A 13,363-nucleotide genomic window follows, 5' to 3' on the forward strand; every position below is an offset into this window, starting at 1 on the left:
GGGTGCCCTGAAGCGTTCTTCACAACAATTGAACCACTCTCCTTGAAGTTCTTGATGATCCGATAAATGGTTGATTTAGGTGCAATGTTACTGGCAGCAATATCCTTGCCTGTGAAGCCCTTTTTGTCCAAAGCAATGATGACGGCACGTGTTTCCTTGCAGGTAACCATGGTTGACAGAGGAAGAACATTGATTCCAAGCACCACCCTCCTTTTGAAGCTTCCAGTCTGTTATTCGAACTCAATCAGCGTGACAGAGTGATCTCCAACCTTGTCCTCGTCAACACTCACACCTGTGTTAACGAGAGAATCACTGACATGATGTCAGCTGGTCATTTTGTGGCAGGGCTGAAATGCAGTGGAATTTTTTTGGGGGGGGATTCAGTTCATTTCCGGGGCAAAGAGGGACTTTGCAATAAATTACAATTCATTCTGATCACTCTTCATAACATTCTGGAGTATATGCAAGTTGCCATCATACAAACTGAGGCAGCAGACTTTGTGAAAATTAATATTTGTGTCATTCTCAAAACTTTTGGCCACTACTGTACATACACATGCAGGTAGGCCTGCTGCCTCAGAGGATATTTTATTTTTTATCTATTTGTTAATTTTATTTTTAACTGCATTGTTGTGAAAGGGCTTGTAAGTAAGCATTTCAAGGTAAAGTCTACACTTGTTGTATTTGGCGCATGTGACTAATAAATTAGATTTAGGCTAAACAAACAGCGATGGATTACACTCATAACCATGGTCTGCATCGAATGTGAAATTGTAACACAAATGTCCATGGAGGAGTGGTGTGTGTGACTGTATGTTGGTTGGTTCTTCAATCCCTGTATGGACCTAAAATCCCCAAAAGTTCCCACAAGGATAGTAAAACAAGGAAATGCTCCCTCTTTAGGACATTTCCCACGTCCCCGTGTGGACAAATGCTATTTTAAGTTGAGGGTTTAGCGTTAGGGTTACAATTAGGGTAAGGGTTTTGGGATAAGGTTAGGAGTGAAATAGGATTTTGAATGGAAATACATTTTAGGTCCCCACAAGGATAGAAGAACAAAACGTGTGTGTGTGTGTGTGTGCGCGCAGGTGCACTCACTGGGCTGTGGAAACTGAGTGTGTGTCAAGACACCGGGGGTGTTTCTCAATTTGCATACTACCGTGCTCTGAGCACGCAAACTGGAGCATTCAATGGTCAGAGTTTTTGAAACGGAGCACGGAGGGCACTTCTTGGGTGCATACTTTGTTTTTGTTCACCTATCGAAGCATGCATCGACGCAAGCTTCAACTTCAAATATTTACAGGATTGTTGACGTAATGTGACGCCTAGACGCAACCGTGTAAAAACGATGGAAAATGTTATTGAAATCAATGGTGGCTGTTTTGCAGCTGAAGCGAGAAAATAAACTCCGACTTCCGAATGAAATGTTGCCCGTTCATATCTCATATGTTGCCTGACTACAATCCATTTATCTTGATACGTTAATAAATACATACTGTGCTAATTCTGACATGTTTACCTGCCTACAATACCCGCTGTCGTGTGGGTAGATCGCATGACCATAGCCAGTTAGCCCTATTGGATTTACTATCTAGCTACCCACAAAGAATTGACAGCTAGTCATCTACCTCACATAACATTAGCTTTAGGTTGTTTTTGCCCGTTAAACCAGCTGGCTAGCTAGATGATTACTATTGACTTATAGCTAGCTGATAATTATTAAGTAAAAAGGTTTGCTTTGTGTACGTCTAGTTTAGTCTCTTTTGCCATTATCCTGGCTGAAAGAAGGTTCAGTGAATGGGGAGATACAGCGTGAGGTAATACAGTAGATGGAGTGCGAGTGCTTCTCAAATGTAATGTTTTATGCGTTCTCCACACTCTCGTCCTCACAAGAACGTACTAATAAGAACGTCCTCGGAGAATACACTCAGGGCATAAGAGTGTGGAGCACTGTAGTGTGCATATTGAGAAACACCCTGGGTTGTGGTTGCGAGTGATTTAGTCTGGAATGTTCTGTATAGGAACGGGGGTGCTTCCGGTGACTCAGCCACCCCACCCTAACCCAGGCTTCAAACAAGCACTGTATTCCAGGAATTCTTGAATACAGTGCCCCTCCCCCCCCTCCCCAATTCCCCCAGCTTACTGGTTACTCTTCCTTTACTTCTCTATCCCCCTCTATCATCCCTCCTCCTGAGAGATTTCTGGCAGCCAGTGGAGATATCTCCTCTTTTGGCCTCTCCTCCCTGATGTTATCGTCTGATTTGGTGCTCCATCCTAACCCCTGACCCCCTCACAGAGCTGGGTGAGGCCCAGTGGAGACCTAGAGACACGAGTCAGTTTGTGTTTTTCCCCCATCATGGTTAGGGTATGGGGAGGGCAAGGTGATCCTAGATCTGTGCCTAAGGTCAAGAACAACTTCACCTGGAATTTAGCCAGTATCACTGAATACTAGTACTGAAAATGTTTGAAAACCTTCAGGTAGTATGTTGTGGTTGTAAACTGAACATGGTTGGTTATCTTCAGAGCAAGAGGCTTCTTCTCATTAGGACAATGATGCGCTCAATGATAGAGATAATCTACTACTGAGAATCAGTGGAGATCTGTCTCTCTGAAAATGATGACCTGCTGGGAGAGAAGATCACATCACACTCTAGATCAGGGCTGTGTCCCAGTTGGCACCACATTCCCTATATAGTGCACTACTTTTGACCAGGGCCCTGGGCCCTACACACACTAATGAATAGGGTGCCATTTGGGAGGCACACTAGAGATCAGGGCACATTCTCAGCCTACTCCGGGAAGCCCCTGTGAACCCACTAGCAGAGGTCTGTGCTGAATCAACCATGTAAACAGGCTGCTGTTTACATGGTATTTACTTAGAAATAACGTAACATGGTAATTACATAGGTACCGTATTAGTGTTCGGCATCTGAGATTCATGAAACAAACTATGTACAGTTTTGTATTTCGTAGTGTTGGGTTATTTGAATTAAATAAGCAGCAGAAACTACTGTTGCATGTTATGGTATAATGCCTCAGTAAAAGCTAAATGAATAGCAGCTGTCATTGAAAATATAGCTTTCCAGAGTCAGCCTAATATCCTGTTGTTGTCTGTCTGCCTGCCGTATGCTACTGTATGCCCACACTGTTTCCATGGGCTGACTGTGATGGGTGCCACCACCGCCTAACCTTCTTGGAAATGACATTTAAGAATATCCTCCTCAGAAAATTGGACAAGAACGGGAGTTCTTTTAATAGAGGGAGTGATTTTGGTACCAACTGTTTTCCCCACCTTTAGGCAAATGTCAGCAACTGGTGCCTTTGTTTTTTCCTATAATTATTTTCATGGAGGAACGACTCCAGCAAATCTCACTGCTTCTTTGGGTGTTTCAGTGTTTTCTACAAGCACATGTAGTAGCCAGCCAGACTCCCCTGGGGGGTGGGGGGGGGGTGGTGGTGTTATGGATTTTTGTTTGCCTAAAAAGCTCTATTTTGGTGACCTGTGGTACATTCTAATGCTAGATTATATTTTCATCCAGCAACTATCAGGAAATTACACTGATCAAACGTTCACACTTTTACAGTGTTAGTTTCATCAGTTATTGTACAATATGATATAAAATAGGAAAAAACAATTTTGACTTCACTGGGCCTTTAAAGAATCATGTAACAATTTGAGCTTCTACTTTTAAAGATCCACCTTTCCAGATACAAGTCTCTCACCGTTGCCGCTTGCTATAGACCACCTTCTGCCCCCAGCTGTGCCCTGGACACCATATGTGAATTGATTGCCCCCCATCTATCTTCAGAGCTCGTGCTGCTAGGTGACCTAAACTGGGACATGCTTAACACCCCGGCCATCCTACAATCTAAGCTTGATGCCCTCAATCTCACACAAATTCTCAATGAACCTACCAGGTACAACCCCAAATCCGTAAACATGGGCACCCTCATAGATATCATCCTAACCAACCTGCCCTCCAAATACACCTCTGCTGTCTTCAACCAGGATCTCAGCGATCACTGCCTCATTGCCTGCGTCCGTAATGAGTCTGCGGTCAAACGACCACCCCTCATCACTGTCAAACGCTCCCTAAAACACTTCAGCGAGCGGGCCTTTCTAATTGACCTGGCCCGGGTATCCTGGAAGGATATTGACCTCATTCCATCAGTAGAGGATGCCTGGTTATTCTTTAAAAGTGCTTTCCTCACCATCTTAAATAAGCATGCCTCATTCAAAAAAAATTGAACCAGGAACAGATATATCCCCTGGTTCACTCCAGACCTGACTGCCCTTGACCAGCACAAAAACATCCTGTGGCGTACTGCATTAGCATCGAATAGCCCCCGAGATATGCAACTTTTCAGGGAAGTTAGGAACCAATATATACAGGCAGTTAGGAAAGCAAAGGCTAACTTTTTCAAACAGAAATTTGCATCCTGTAGCACAAACTCCAAAAAGAGCACCTCCTCCCAGCTGCCCACTGCACTGAGGCTAGGAAACACTGTCACCACTGATAAATTCACTATAATTGAGAATTTCCATAAGCATTTTTCTACTTCTGGCCATGCTTTCCACCTGGCTACCCCAACCCCGGTCAACAGCCCTGCACTCCCCACAGCAACTTGCCCAAGCCTCCCCATTTCTCCTTCACCAAAATCCAGATAGGATTTGCAAAATCTGGACCCCTAAAAATCAGCCAGGCTAGACAATCTGGACCCTCTCTTTCTAAAATTATCCACCGAAATTGTTGCAACCCCTATTACTAGCCTGTTCAACCTCTCTTTCGTGGCGTCTGAGATCCCCAAAGATTGGAAAGCTGCCGCGGTCATCCCCCTTTTCAAAGGGGGAGACACTCTAGACCCAAACTGCTACAGACCTATATCTATCCTAAGGTCTTCGAAAGCCAAGTTAATAAATCACCGACCATTTCGAATCACACCGTACATTCTCCGCTATGCAATCTGATTTCCAAGCTGGTCATGGGTGCACCTCAGCCACGCTCAAGGTCCTAAACGATATCATAACCGCCATCGATAAGAGACAATACTGTGCAGCTGTATTCATCGACCTGGCCAAGGCTTTCGACTCTGTCAATCACCACATTCTTATTGACAGACTCAACAGCCTTGGTTTCTCAAATGATTGCCTCGCCTGGTTCACCAACTACTTCTCTGATAGAGTTCAGTGTGCCAAATCGGAGGGCCTGTTGTCCGGACCTCTGGCAGTCTCTATGAGGGTGCCACAGAGTTCAATTCTCGGGCTGACTCTTTTCTCTGTATACATCAATGATGTCGTTCTTGCTGCTGGTGATTCTCTGATCCAACTCTACACCATTCTGTATACTTCTGGCCCTTCTTTGGACACTGTGTTAACTAACCTCCAGACGAGCTTCAATGCCATACAACTCTCCTTCCGTGGCCTCCAACTGCTCTTAAATGCAAGTAAAATTAAATGCATGCTCTTCAACCGATTGCCGCCCACACCTGCCCGCCTGACCAGCATCACTACTCAGGACGGTTCTGACTTAGAATATGTGGACATTTACAAATACCTAGGTGTCTGGTTAGACTGTAAACTCTCCTTCCAGACTCACATTAAGCATCTCCAATCCAAAATGAAACCTAGAATCGGCTTCCTATTTCACAACAAAGCATCCTTCACTCATGCTGCCAAACATACCCTCGTAAAACTGACTATCCTACCGATCCTTGACTTCGGCGATGTCTTTTACAAAATAGCCTCCAACCCTCTACTCAGCAAATTGGATGCAGTCTATCACAGTGCCATCCGTTTTGTCACCAAAGCCCCATATACTACCCACCACTGCGACCTGTATGCTCTCGTTGGCTGGCCCTCGCTTCATATTCGTCGCCAAACCCACTGGCTCCAGGTCATCTATAAGTCTTTGCTGGGTAAAGCCCCGCCTTATCTCAGCTCACTGGTCACCATAGCAGCACCCACCCGTAGCACGCGCTCCAGCAGGTATATTTCACTGGTCACACCCAAAGCCAATTTCTCCTTTGGCCGCCTTTCCTTCCAGTTCTCTGCTGCCAATGACTGGAACAAACTGCAAAAATCACTGAAGCTGGAGACTCATATCGCCCTCAATAACTTTAAGCACCAGCTGTCAGAGAAGCTCAATGATCACTGCACCTGTACATAGCCCATCTGTAAATAGCCCATCCAACTACCTCATCCCCATACTGTTATTTATTTTATTTATTTTTCTCCTTTGCACCCCAGTATCTTTACTTGCACACCCATCTTCTGCACATCTATCACTCCAGTGTTTTAATTGCTATATTGTAATTATTTGGCCACTGGCCTATTTATTGCCTTACCTCCCTTATCCTACCTCATTTGCACACACTGTATGTAGACTTTTTCTATTGTATTATTGACTTTATGTTTGTTTATGTGTAACTCTGTGTTGTTGTTTGTGTCGCACTGCTTTGCTTTATCTTGGCCAGGTCGCAGTTGTAAATGAGAACTTGTTCTCAACTAGCCTACCTGGTTAAATAAAGTTTAAATTAAAAAAAAAGTCTGCTGACTTCCACAGGCTTCAAGCTTCCTTCTCAGCTATCCACATACAGCTATGATTGAAGAATGAAGCAGGTGTTAAGCATTGGCTTTGCTACTCAGAATGCAGCAGTTGACTACTTCATTGTCAGCACTTTGAATTAAATCAGTAGACCGATATCAATATCTTTGAAAATACCATGTACTGTAAGTATCATTAGCTTTTAAAACAATTAAATCTGTTTTCTTTTATCATATTTTTTACCAGAGTGACGCTATCTCATCACTAGTCTAACTATTGTTCCTGCAGTGAAGAGGGTTCACCATCTTCATAGACTGTTTTCATAATTTATCTGCAGATAATCGCCAAAAAGCCTTCCAGTATGAAAATTTGGGGGCCAAATGAACAGCTCTCGTACTGATGCAATTCGGTAGGCTACTGACAGGGTTGGGTAGGTTGCAATTCGGTAGTCTCCTGACAGGGTTGGGTAGATTACTTTCTAAATGTAATCCGTTACAGTTACTAATTACCTGTCCAAATTTGTAACGATGTTACTTTTGGATTACCCAAACTAATGTAATCTGATTACATTCAGTTACTTTTTGATTACTTTTCCCTTAATAGTCAATTAGAAGAAGGATAAATCAATGTTAAAGTTTACATAGCTGGCCATATATAGATGTTAAATTTAACTTTATGGGTTGGTTATGTAGGCTTCTTCTAACTAAACCATCGCTTTCTACTACATATAATAACACAATTTAAATTATATATTTCCATTTAAAAACAAAGTTTATCAGAATTCCAGTCATTCTAATAAATGTTATACCCCTTGATCTTCAAGAATAGGACTTGAAAATATGGAAGTATAGATTAGCCAAATTGTTTACCTGAGCATAACACCAAAACTAAGGATTTATTAGCCAGCCCTACTCTGTTGTTTATGATTTTGTTGTCATGGAGGACTGATTGGGCTCATTGATTCGAGTTGAAAAATATATGCTGTGCTCATGGAATGGCATGCTTTGAGCACAAGTGAAAATGAAAAAATGAATGCCATGTTCTGCATTTTCTAAAGGCCTATTATTTCACTTTTTGTTGGTGACACTTTGATATCTTGCTAATATGCAGCTGTTTAAAGGGCAAATCCACAGATGAAACAATAACAAAACGGACCTCTGTTTTGGTAAAAAAACTGTTTTGGTAAAAAGCTAAAGGAATGGGCCTGGAGAAATGTAACCACTCTCAGGTTAATAGACCGAGCTATGGATGGACTAACCATCCATGATATCAACATTATTGTTTTAACCATGTTATGAGGCTATACAGTGTTTGTTTACATTGACAATTTTTACAAACATTGGAGAAAAACAAGCTTATATTTTGGGTTCTCATGGAGTGTGACAATTGAACTAAACTCATGAGGCATTTATAAGTTATATTCTTCAAGAATCATATAAGTCCAAAAATGGATGTAGCAACTACAGATTGCCCCTTTTTAAGTATATCAAGTGTGTGAGTTTTGAGCATGTGTCCATTAGGCCTTTGGATTTTTTATTTAGATTGAGAAATAAAAGCCCCACTTTTATTCCACAGGCTGGGATCCGCACTGTGCAGCTGTTGCAAGAGCACACTTTTCACTGGCTGTCCACTGGTTTCAAAAACAAAGATTGATAGGCACCCTAAACTTCTTGTCCGGATCGATACCATGGACATATAACTACGTTGTATGATTTTATGAATGGCCAGGATATATGAGATCGACTTTATTCAGTCAGTTCGACACCTTTTATGAACTAGTCAAGCTTGCTGTTCGTCAATCAAAGCACAGTAAATACCAGCAGCATTTCTACTGGCCCTGACATGGTGTATTTCTTAAAGGGTGGAATGCTTTTTCTCTATATTCAGCTATTAATATAACATAATAATAAAATGTAGTTATTACACGTATTAAAAAGCTGTGCAGTATAATTTAGCAATGTAAGTCATTACTCAATTCTTTAGAATTGTATTAATTGCATTCATTTTTGTTCTTAAAGTATGTCATTTTGAGATTTGAAAATGGACGCTGCCCCTTTAATAAATGTTGCAAAAGAGGTATGGACATGGCTACAGTAGGCTAGCCAAGAGGAATGATAGGTGTATTTTGTTTTTAGCTTTCTTTTTGCAGACTATCAACAGTGTCCGGCACATTGCTATTATTTTACTATTGAAGGTTAACTTTTGTAAATCCCTTTCCCTAAAATAAATAAGATCAGCGAGTAGATTGCTGGGCGCTTCTTTTTTGCTCGGGACAGCTTGCATGTGCTGTGTGAAGGCATCAACGCATGACGGCTACTGCTGGAGAAGTGACTTGCGGGAAGTGTGTAGGTGCTTGAATGAACGGCCAAGAATTTTGCTCAAATACAAATGATATGACATGTACGGGTGTAGTCATCAATGGTTTGCAATGGTAAACTGCGACAGAGCAGGTAAATGTTGAACTGGAATGCAAAAAATGCACTGAAAAGTTACTGACCTGACAAGATCCACTGGCCCAACACATGTTTTTACTGGGGGCCATCATTAACCTCTAAAAGTCTACCAAGGATCATTTAGCTAGGCTATTTGTTTTAGAATTTTAGGACCACTTTAGGTATCCCCAAAAATATTTTTAAAGTATTTGATAAAATATTGAATGTGTGCTTTACTACTATAGCCCATAGTAACGCATTGATGAAAGGCAAAAAAGAAAGTCAGAAATGACATCATAAGGAATAAGGTTTTGAAGTGTCGGCCCTAATTCTAGGAGATTTGATTTGATGTGCGCAATAATGGCACACATTTCAACTATCCCAAAAGAGGTCAAAATATACCCAATCCATTGAAACGGCTGTGTGTGTTGCGGTGTGTTTCAGCTGCAGAACCTGGGGGTGAACCCGGCTAACATTGGTTTCAGCTACCTGACCATGGAGTCTGACAAGTTCATCTGCATCCGGGAGAAGGTGGGCGAGCAGAACCAGGTGGTGATCATAGACATGGCCGACCCCAATAACCCCAGCAGACGTCCCATCTCTGCTGACAGTGCCATCATGAACCCTGCCAGCAAGGTCATCGCCCTCAAAGGTAGGGTACCACCACGACCTTACGCTTGCCTCCCAAGTGGCACCCAATTCGCCCATGTAGCCCACAACTTATGACCAGGGCCCATAGGGCACTATGTAGGGAATAGGGTGCCATTTGGGAGTCACATTATGACCCCGCTCCCTGACCGACCCTCCCTGGGCTCCTTATTCGACCAGTGTAATAACAACAACCAAAACGCTCTGTTACAATGCACTCACTAAGTCGCTCTGTTACAATGCACTCACTAAGTCGCTCTGTTACAATGCACTCACTAAGTCGCTCTGTTACAATGCACTCACTAAGTCGCTCTGTTACAATGCACTCACTAAGTCGCTCTGTTACAATGCACTCACTAAGTCGTTTCTTGTTAATCCAATGCTGCTGCTATGGTAATTGCAGCATTACTACAGTACACCGCAATATGAGCAGCCTATTTCTTCATTTGTTCCTGAAAAGTTCCCTAAGAACAGTAGATGCGTGTCGGCTTTAACGTGCGTAGTATTCACACAGGACTGCTGTTTATGTAACTCCAGCGTTAACATAGTTGTCAAAAGAAGTGTTGGGTCTATCTGTTATAATGCACTATTTCCTCCCGTGCTATAAATACCAGGAGTCAGTGCACTCAGACATATTGCCTGAAGTGTACTAAATTGGTCATGTAAGTTGATTTTCCGCCACTGCTTCTAGCCCTTAGAGCCCCAAGCGCTTTAGCCTTGATGTCTGTATCGGTTTGCCTTACTTCTGATGCTTTCTCTTCAGGCTTTGCACAACTCTCTCTACCTCTCTCTCCCCCTCGTTTTTTCCTTGACTGACTCTTTGCTTTCTTCCCCTTGCTTTCTGTCATCTATCAGAGGGTGAGTGTTTCTCTCTCTCCCTCTCCTCCCTCTCCCTCTCTCGCCGCGAAGTCTGCCTATCTCTCCTTCTTCATCTCTCTCTTCCTCTTTTTCTCGGACTGACTCATGGCTTTCTTTCCCTTGCTTTCTGTCTTGTCACCTCTCAGACGGTGAGTTCCTGTCTGTCTGTCTGCCTGTCCGTCCGTCCGTCTGTCCGTGGTGTCTTTGGTCATCATGTCCCTTCTCATAAAAGCTTCACCACCTTCTTAACCCACTGAACTCATGTATTCTGGTTACTTCTGACAAGTAACCGGATCAATGAGACTGTTTTGTGGACAGAGGAGCATTTGATTCTGTACATTTGAATCCACACATTGTAACTGTCCCACATGGTAACCCCCCCACACCCCCTGACGGTGACCTCTCAAGATTTAGAACTTTTCAGTTTCAGTCAGAGTTTCCCCAAAACTGCCCCCCCTCCCCCCACACACACCCTCACATACTTTTATGAGAACCATACACATGTTAGCATGACCTGTTGTATGCTGGTAGACTGTGTGTGGTATGCATCATCAGATATCATACACACTGGAAGGTGTGTGTGTGTGTGTTAGGGCTGGGCGGTAAACCATAAAACACAATATAACGGTATTCATTCACAGACTGGTTTGGATTTGATTTGTTACATTAAATAATTCAGTAATGACAAAAAAAATTATGGCAATCATCTGTTTTTATTGCCAGTGAGAAACATGCAAACAGCTGAGAAGAGAACTGCTAGCTAACTTGCAAGCACAACATGTCAACAACAATCGTCTGACTACCCCTAGTGGCGAAAGTAAGAACTGCAATTGAAGCCGAAAATGCAGTCAGAGGAGAAGGATTGTTCTGTCAAGGATGTTTTGTTGTTGTTGGGAATAGCGATATACTAAGACAATGGCAACGTGACATGGTGTGTAAGTGATAGCAAATGAGTGCAGGAAATGAAGAAATTGATTACAATGCTGGAAGAGAATGCTGGAATTGAACAAATAACTATGCAAATGGAAACAATGGGTCGAGTACCAAAGTTAGAGGCTATAAAGAGGATTTTGATTCTTATGCAATATTCTACAAATAGGACTACCTTACTGTCAGTTTTATCCATTATTTTTGGCTGAAACAATTAGAATGGGAAAAGCCCATCAAAACCATATCGCCCAGCCCTAGTGTGTGTAAGAGGTTTTGGTCTCCAGCCCTAGATCTCTCTCTACAGTGTACCAGGTATGTTGTACCTTTTCACCTACATGTTATGGTCTCTGTGAAACCAGTTCCGTTCCTCGCTCACTTCACTGTGCAAACCTAAAACTACAGGACATGCTGTCAGTACTAGTCTAGTTTCATCTTCAAATGCTGTCCCTTAGGCTTAGTTCCATTTTAAACTGGTTGTGATATGGGACGTTAGTAAAGTATGGAGATTGATATCCACACTCATTACTCTCCGCATGCCAGAGACTAGAACAGTTCAGTAGTAGGCAGCGACACTGATTCTAGAAGCTCTTTTTCACTTTTTCTTCGAAATAGTCTAAATGGCTATGCCTCTGTTAAGAATACTTGGGCCTGGAATGTGTGACAAATGTCTTTTTTTAAATATATTTTTTTAAACCTTTTTTTCACGACCTACGAGATTGAGAACACATTCTCTTTTACAGCAACAACCTGGGCAGGGAAGAGTTGCAAAGTTGTCCTCGAGGATCTGTCTTCTAGATACTATCTATTAGGTCTATTGAGCGTGTTATCTATCTACCTCCCTCCTCTTTATCCCCACTGCCTCTACGCTCTCACTGGACAGGGAAATTGAGCACTTTTGACTTATAGAAATCCAGTTTGGCCAGTTTGCTGGGAACTTAAAGGGATAGTTTACACACGCTACAGATTTGTGCAAAGTACAAATCTCATCAATACCTAGAAAGAAGTCCCATGATCCTGGATAGTCAGCTAGCAACTCAAATTATGTGAGTTCACTAGCTACAGTTTAGCATTAGCTTCATTCAGGTTCAGGGCAAAACAATGTGTTGTCTCACTGTTTCGTCTCTCTCCCCTCCCTCGGCTCTCAGCTGCTAAATGCCTGCAGATCTTCAACATTGAGATGAAGAGTAAGATGAAGGCTCACACCATGACCGAGGAAGTCATGTTCTGGAAGTGGATCTCTGTCAACACCGTCGCCTTGGTGACTGAAGCGGCCGTCTACCATTGGAGCATGGAGGGGGACTCGCAGCCCATCAAAGTGTTTGATCGGCACGCTAGTCTGGCCGGATGCCAGATCATAAACTACAGAACAGACGAACAGCAGAAGTGGCTCCTCCTTATAGGGATCTCAGCACAGGTACACACACACACACACACACACACACACACACACACACACACACACACACACACACACACACACACACACACACACACACACACACACTCCTTATGATCAGTCTTCTATTGTCTCACATACAAACCCATACTTCACAGCGTGTGCACACATCAGACATACGGTGTAAGCTTTGTATTCTAAAAGCACCGTACTTCGGTTCTTTTCTAGCATGTTCAGATAGTGATGACATCCCCTCGTTTCTATCCTGCAGCAAAACCGTGTGGTGGGGGCCATGCAGCTGTACTCTGTGGACAGGAAGGTGTCTCAGCCCATCGAAGGCCACGCTGCAGCCTTCGGAGAGTTTAAGGTGGAGGGCAACACCAAAGCCTCCACTCTGTTCTGCTTCGCTGTGCGCAGCCAGGCTGGGGGCAAGGTGAGAACCGGACACTGGGGGGTATACAGGCATGGTGAACCTAGTAATGACTCCATAACAAACCAGGACACCCTCTGTAAGCATTACTTGTGACTGGAGAAACTGGAGGAAGCTTGTGGCT

At 43.1% G+C, this 13,363-nt stretch overlaps 1 protein-coding gene across 1 annotated transcript in view; it reads left to right on the forward strand.

The window, feature by feature from the left end:
- LOC120033443 (clathrin heavy chain 1-like) overlaps window positions 1-13,363 on the forward strand; it is a 38,124-nt gene that overhangs the window by 8,102 nt on the left and 16,659 nt on the right. The window contains exons 2-4 of the mRNA XM_038979842.1: window positions 9,422-9,629; window positions 12,559-12,827; window positions 13,081-13,242. Coding sequence (XP_038835770.1) covers window positions 9,422-9,629; window positions 12,559-12,827; window positions 13,081-13,242 — 639 coding nt within the window. The remainder of the gene's footprint in view (window positions 1-9,421; window positions 9,630-12,558; window positions 12,828-13,080; window positions 13,243-13,363) is intronic.

The sequence above is a fragment of the Salvelinus namaycush genome, chromosome 1 (genome assembly GCF_016432855.1).
Source record: "Salvelinus namaycush isolate Seneca chromosome 1, SaNama_1.0, whole genome shotgun sequence".
Taxonomy (NCBI): Eukaryota; Metazoa; Chordata; class Actinopteri; order Salmoniformes; family Salmonidae; genus Salvelinus; species Salvelinus namaycush.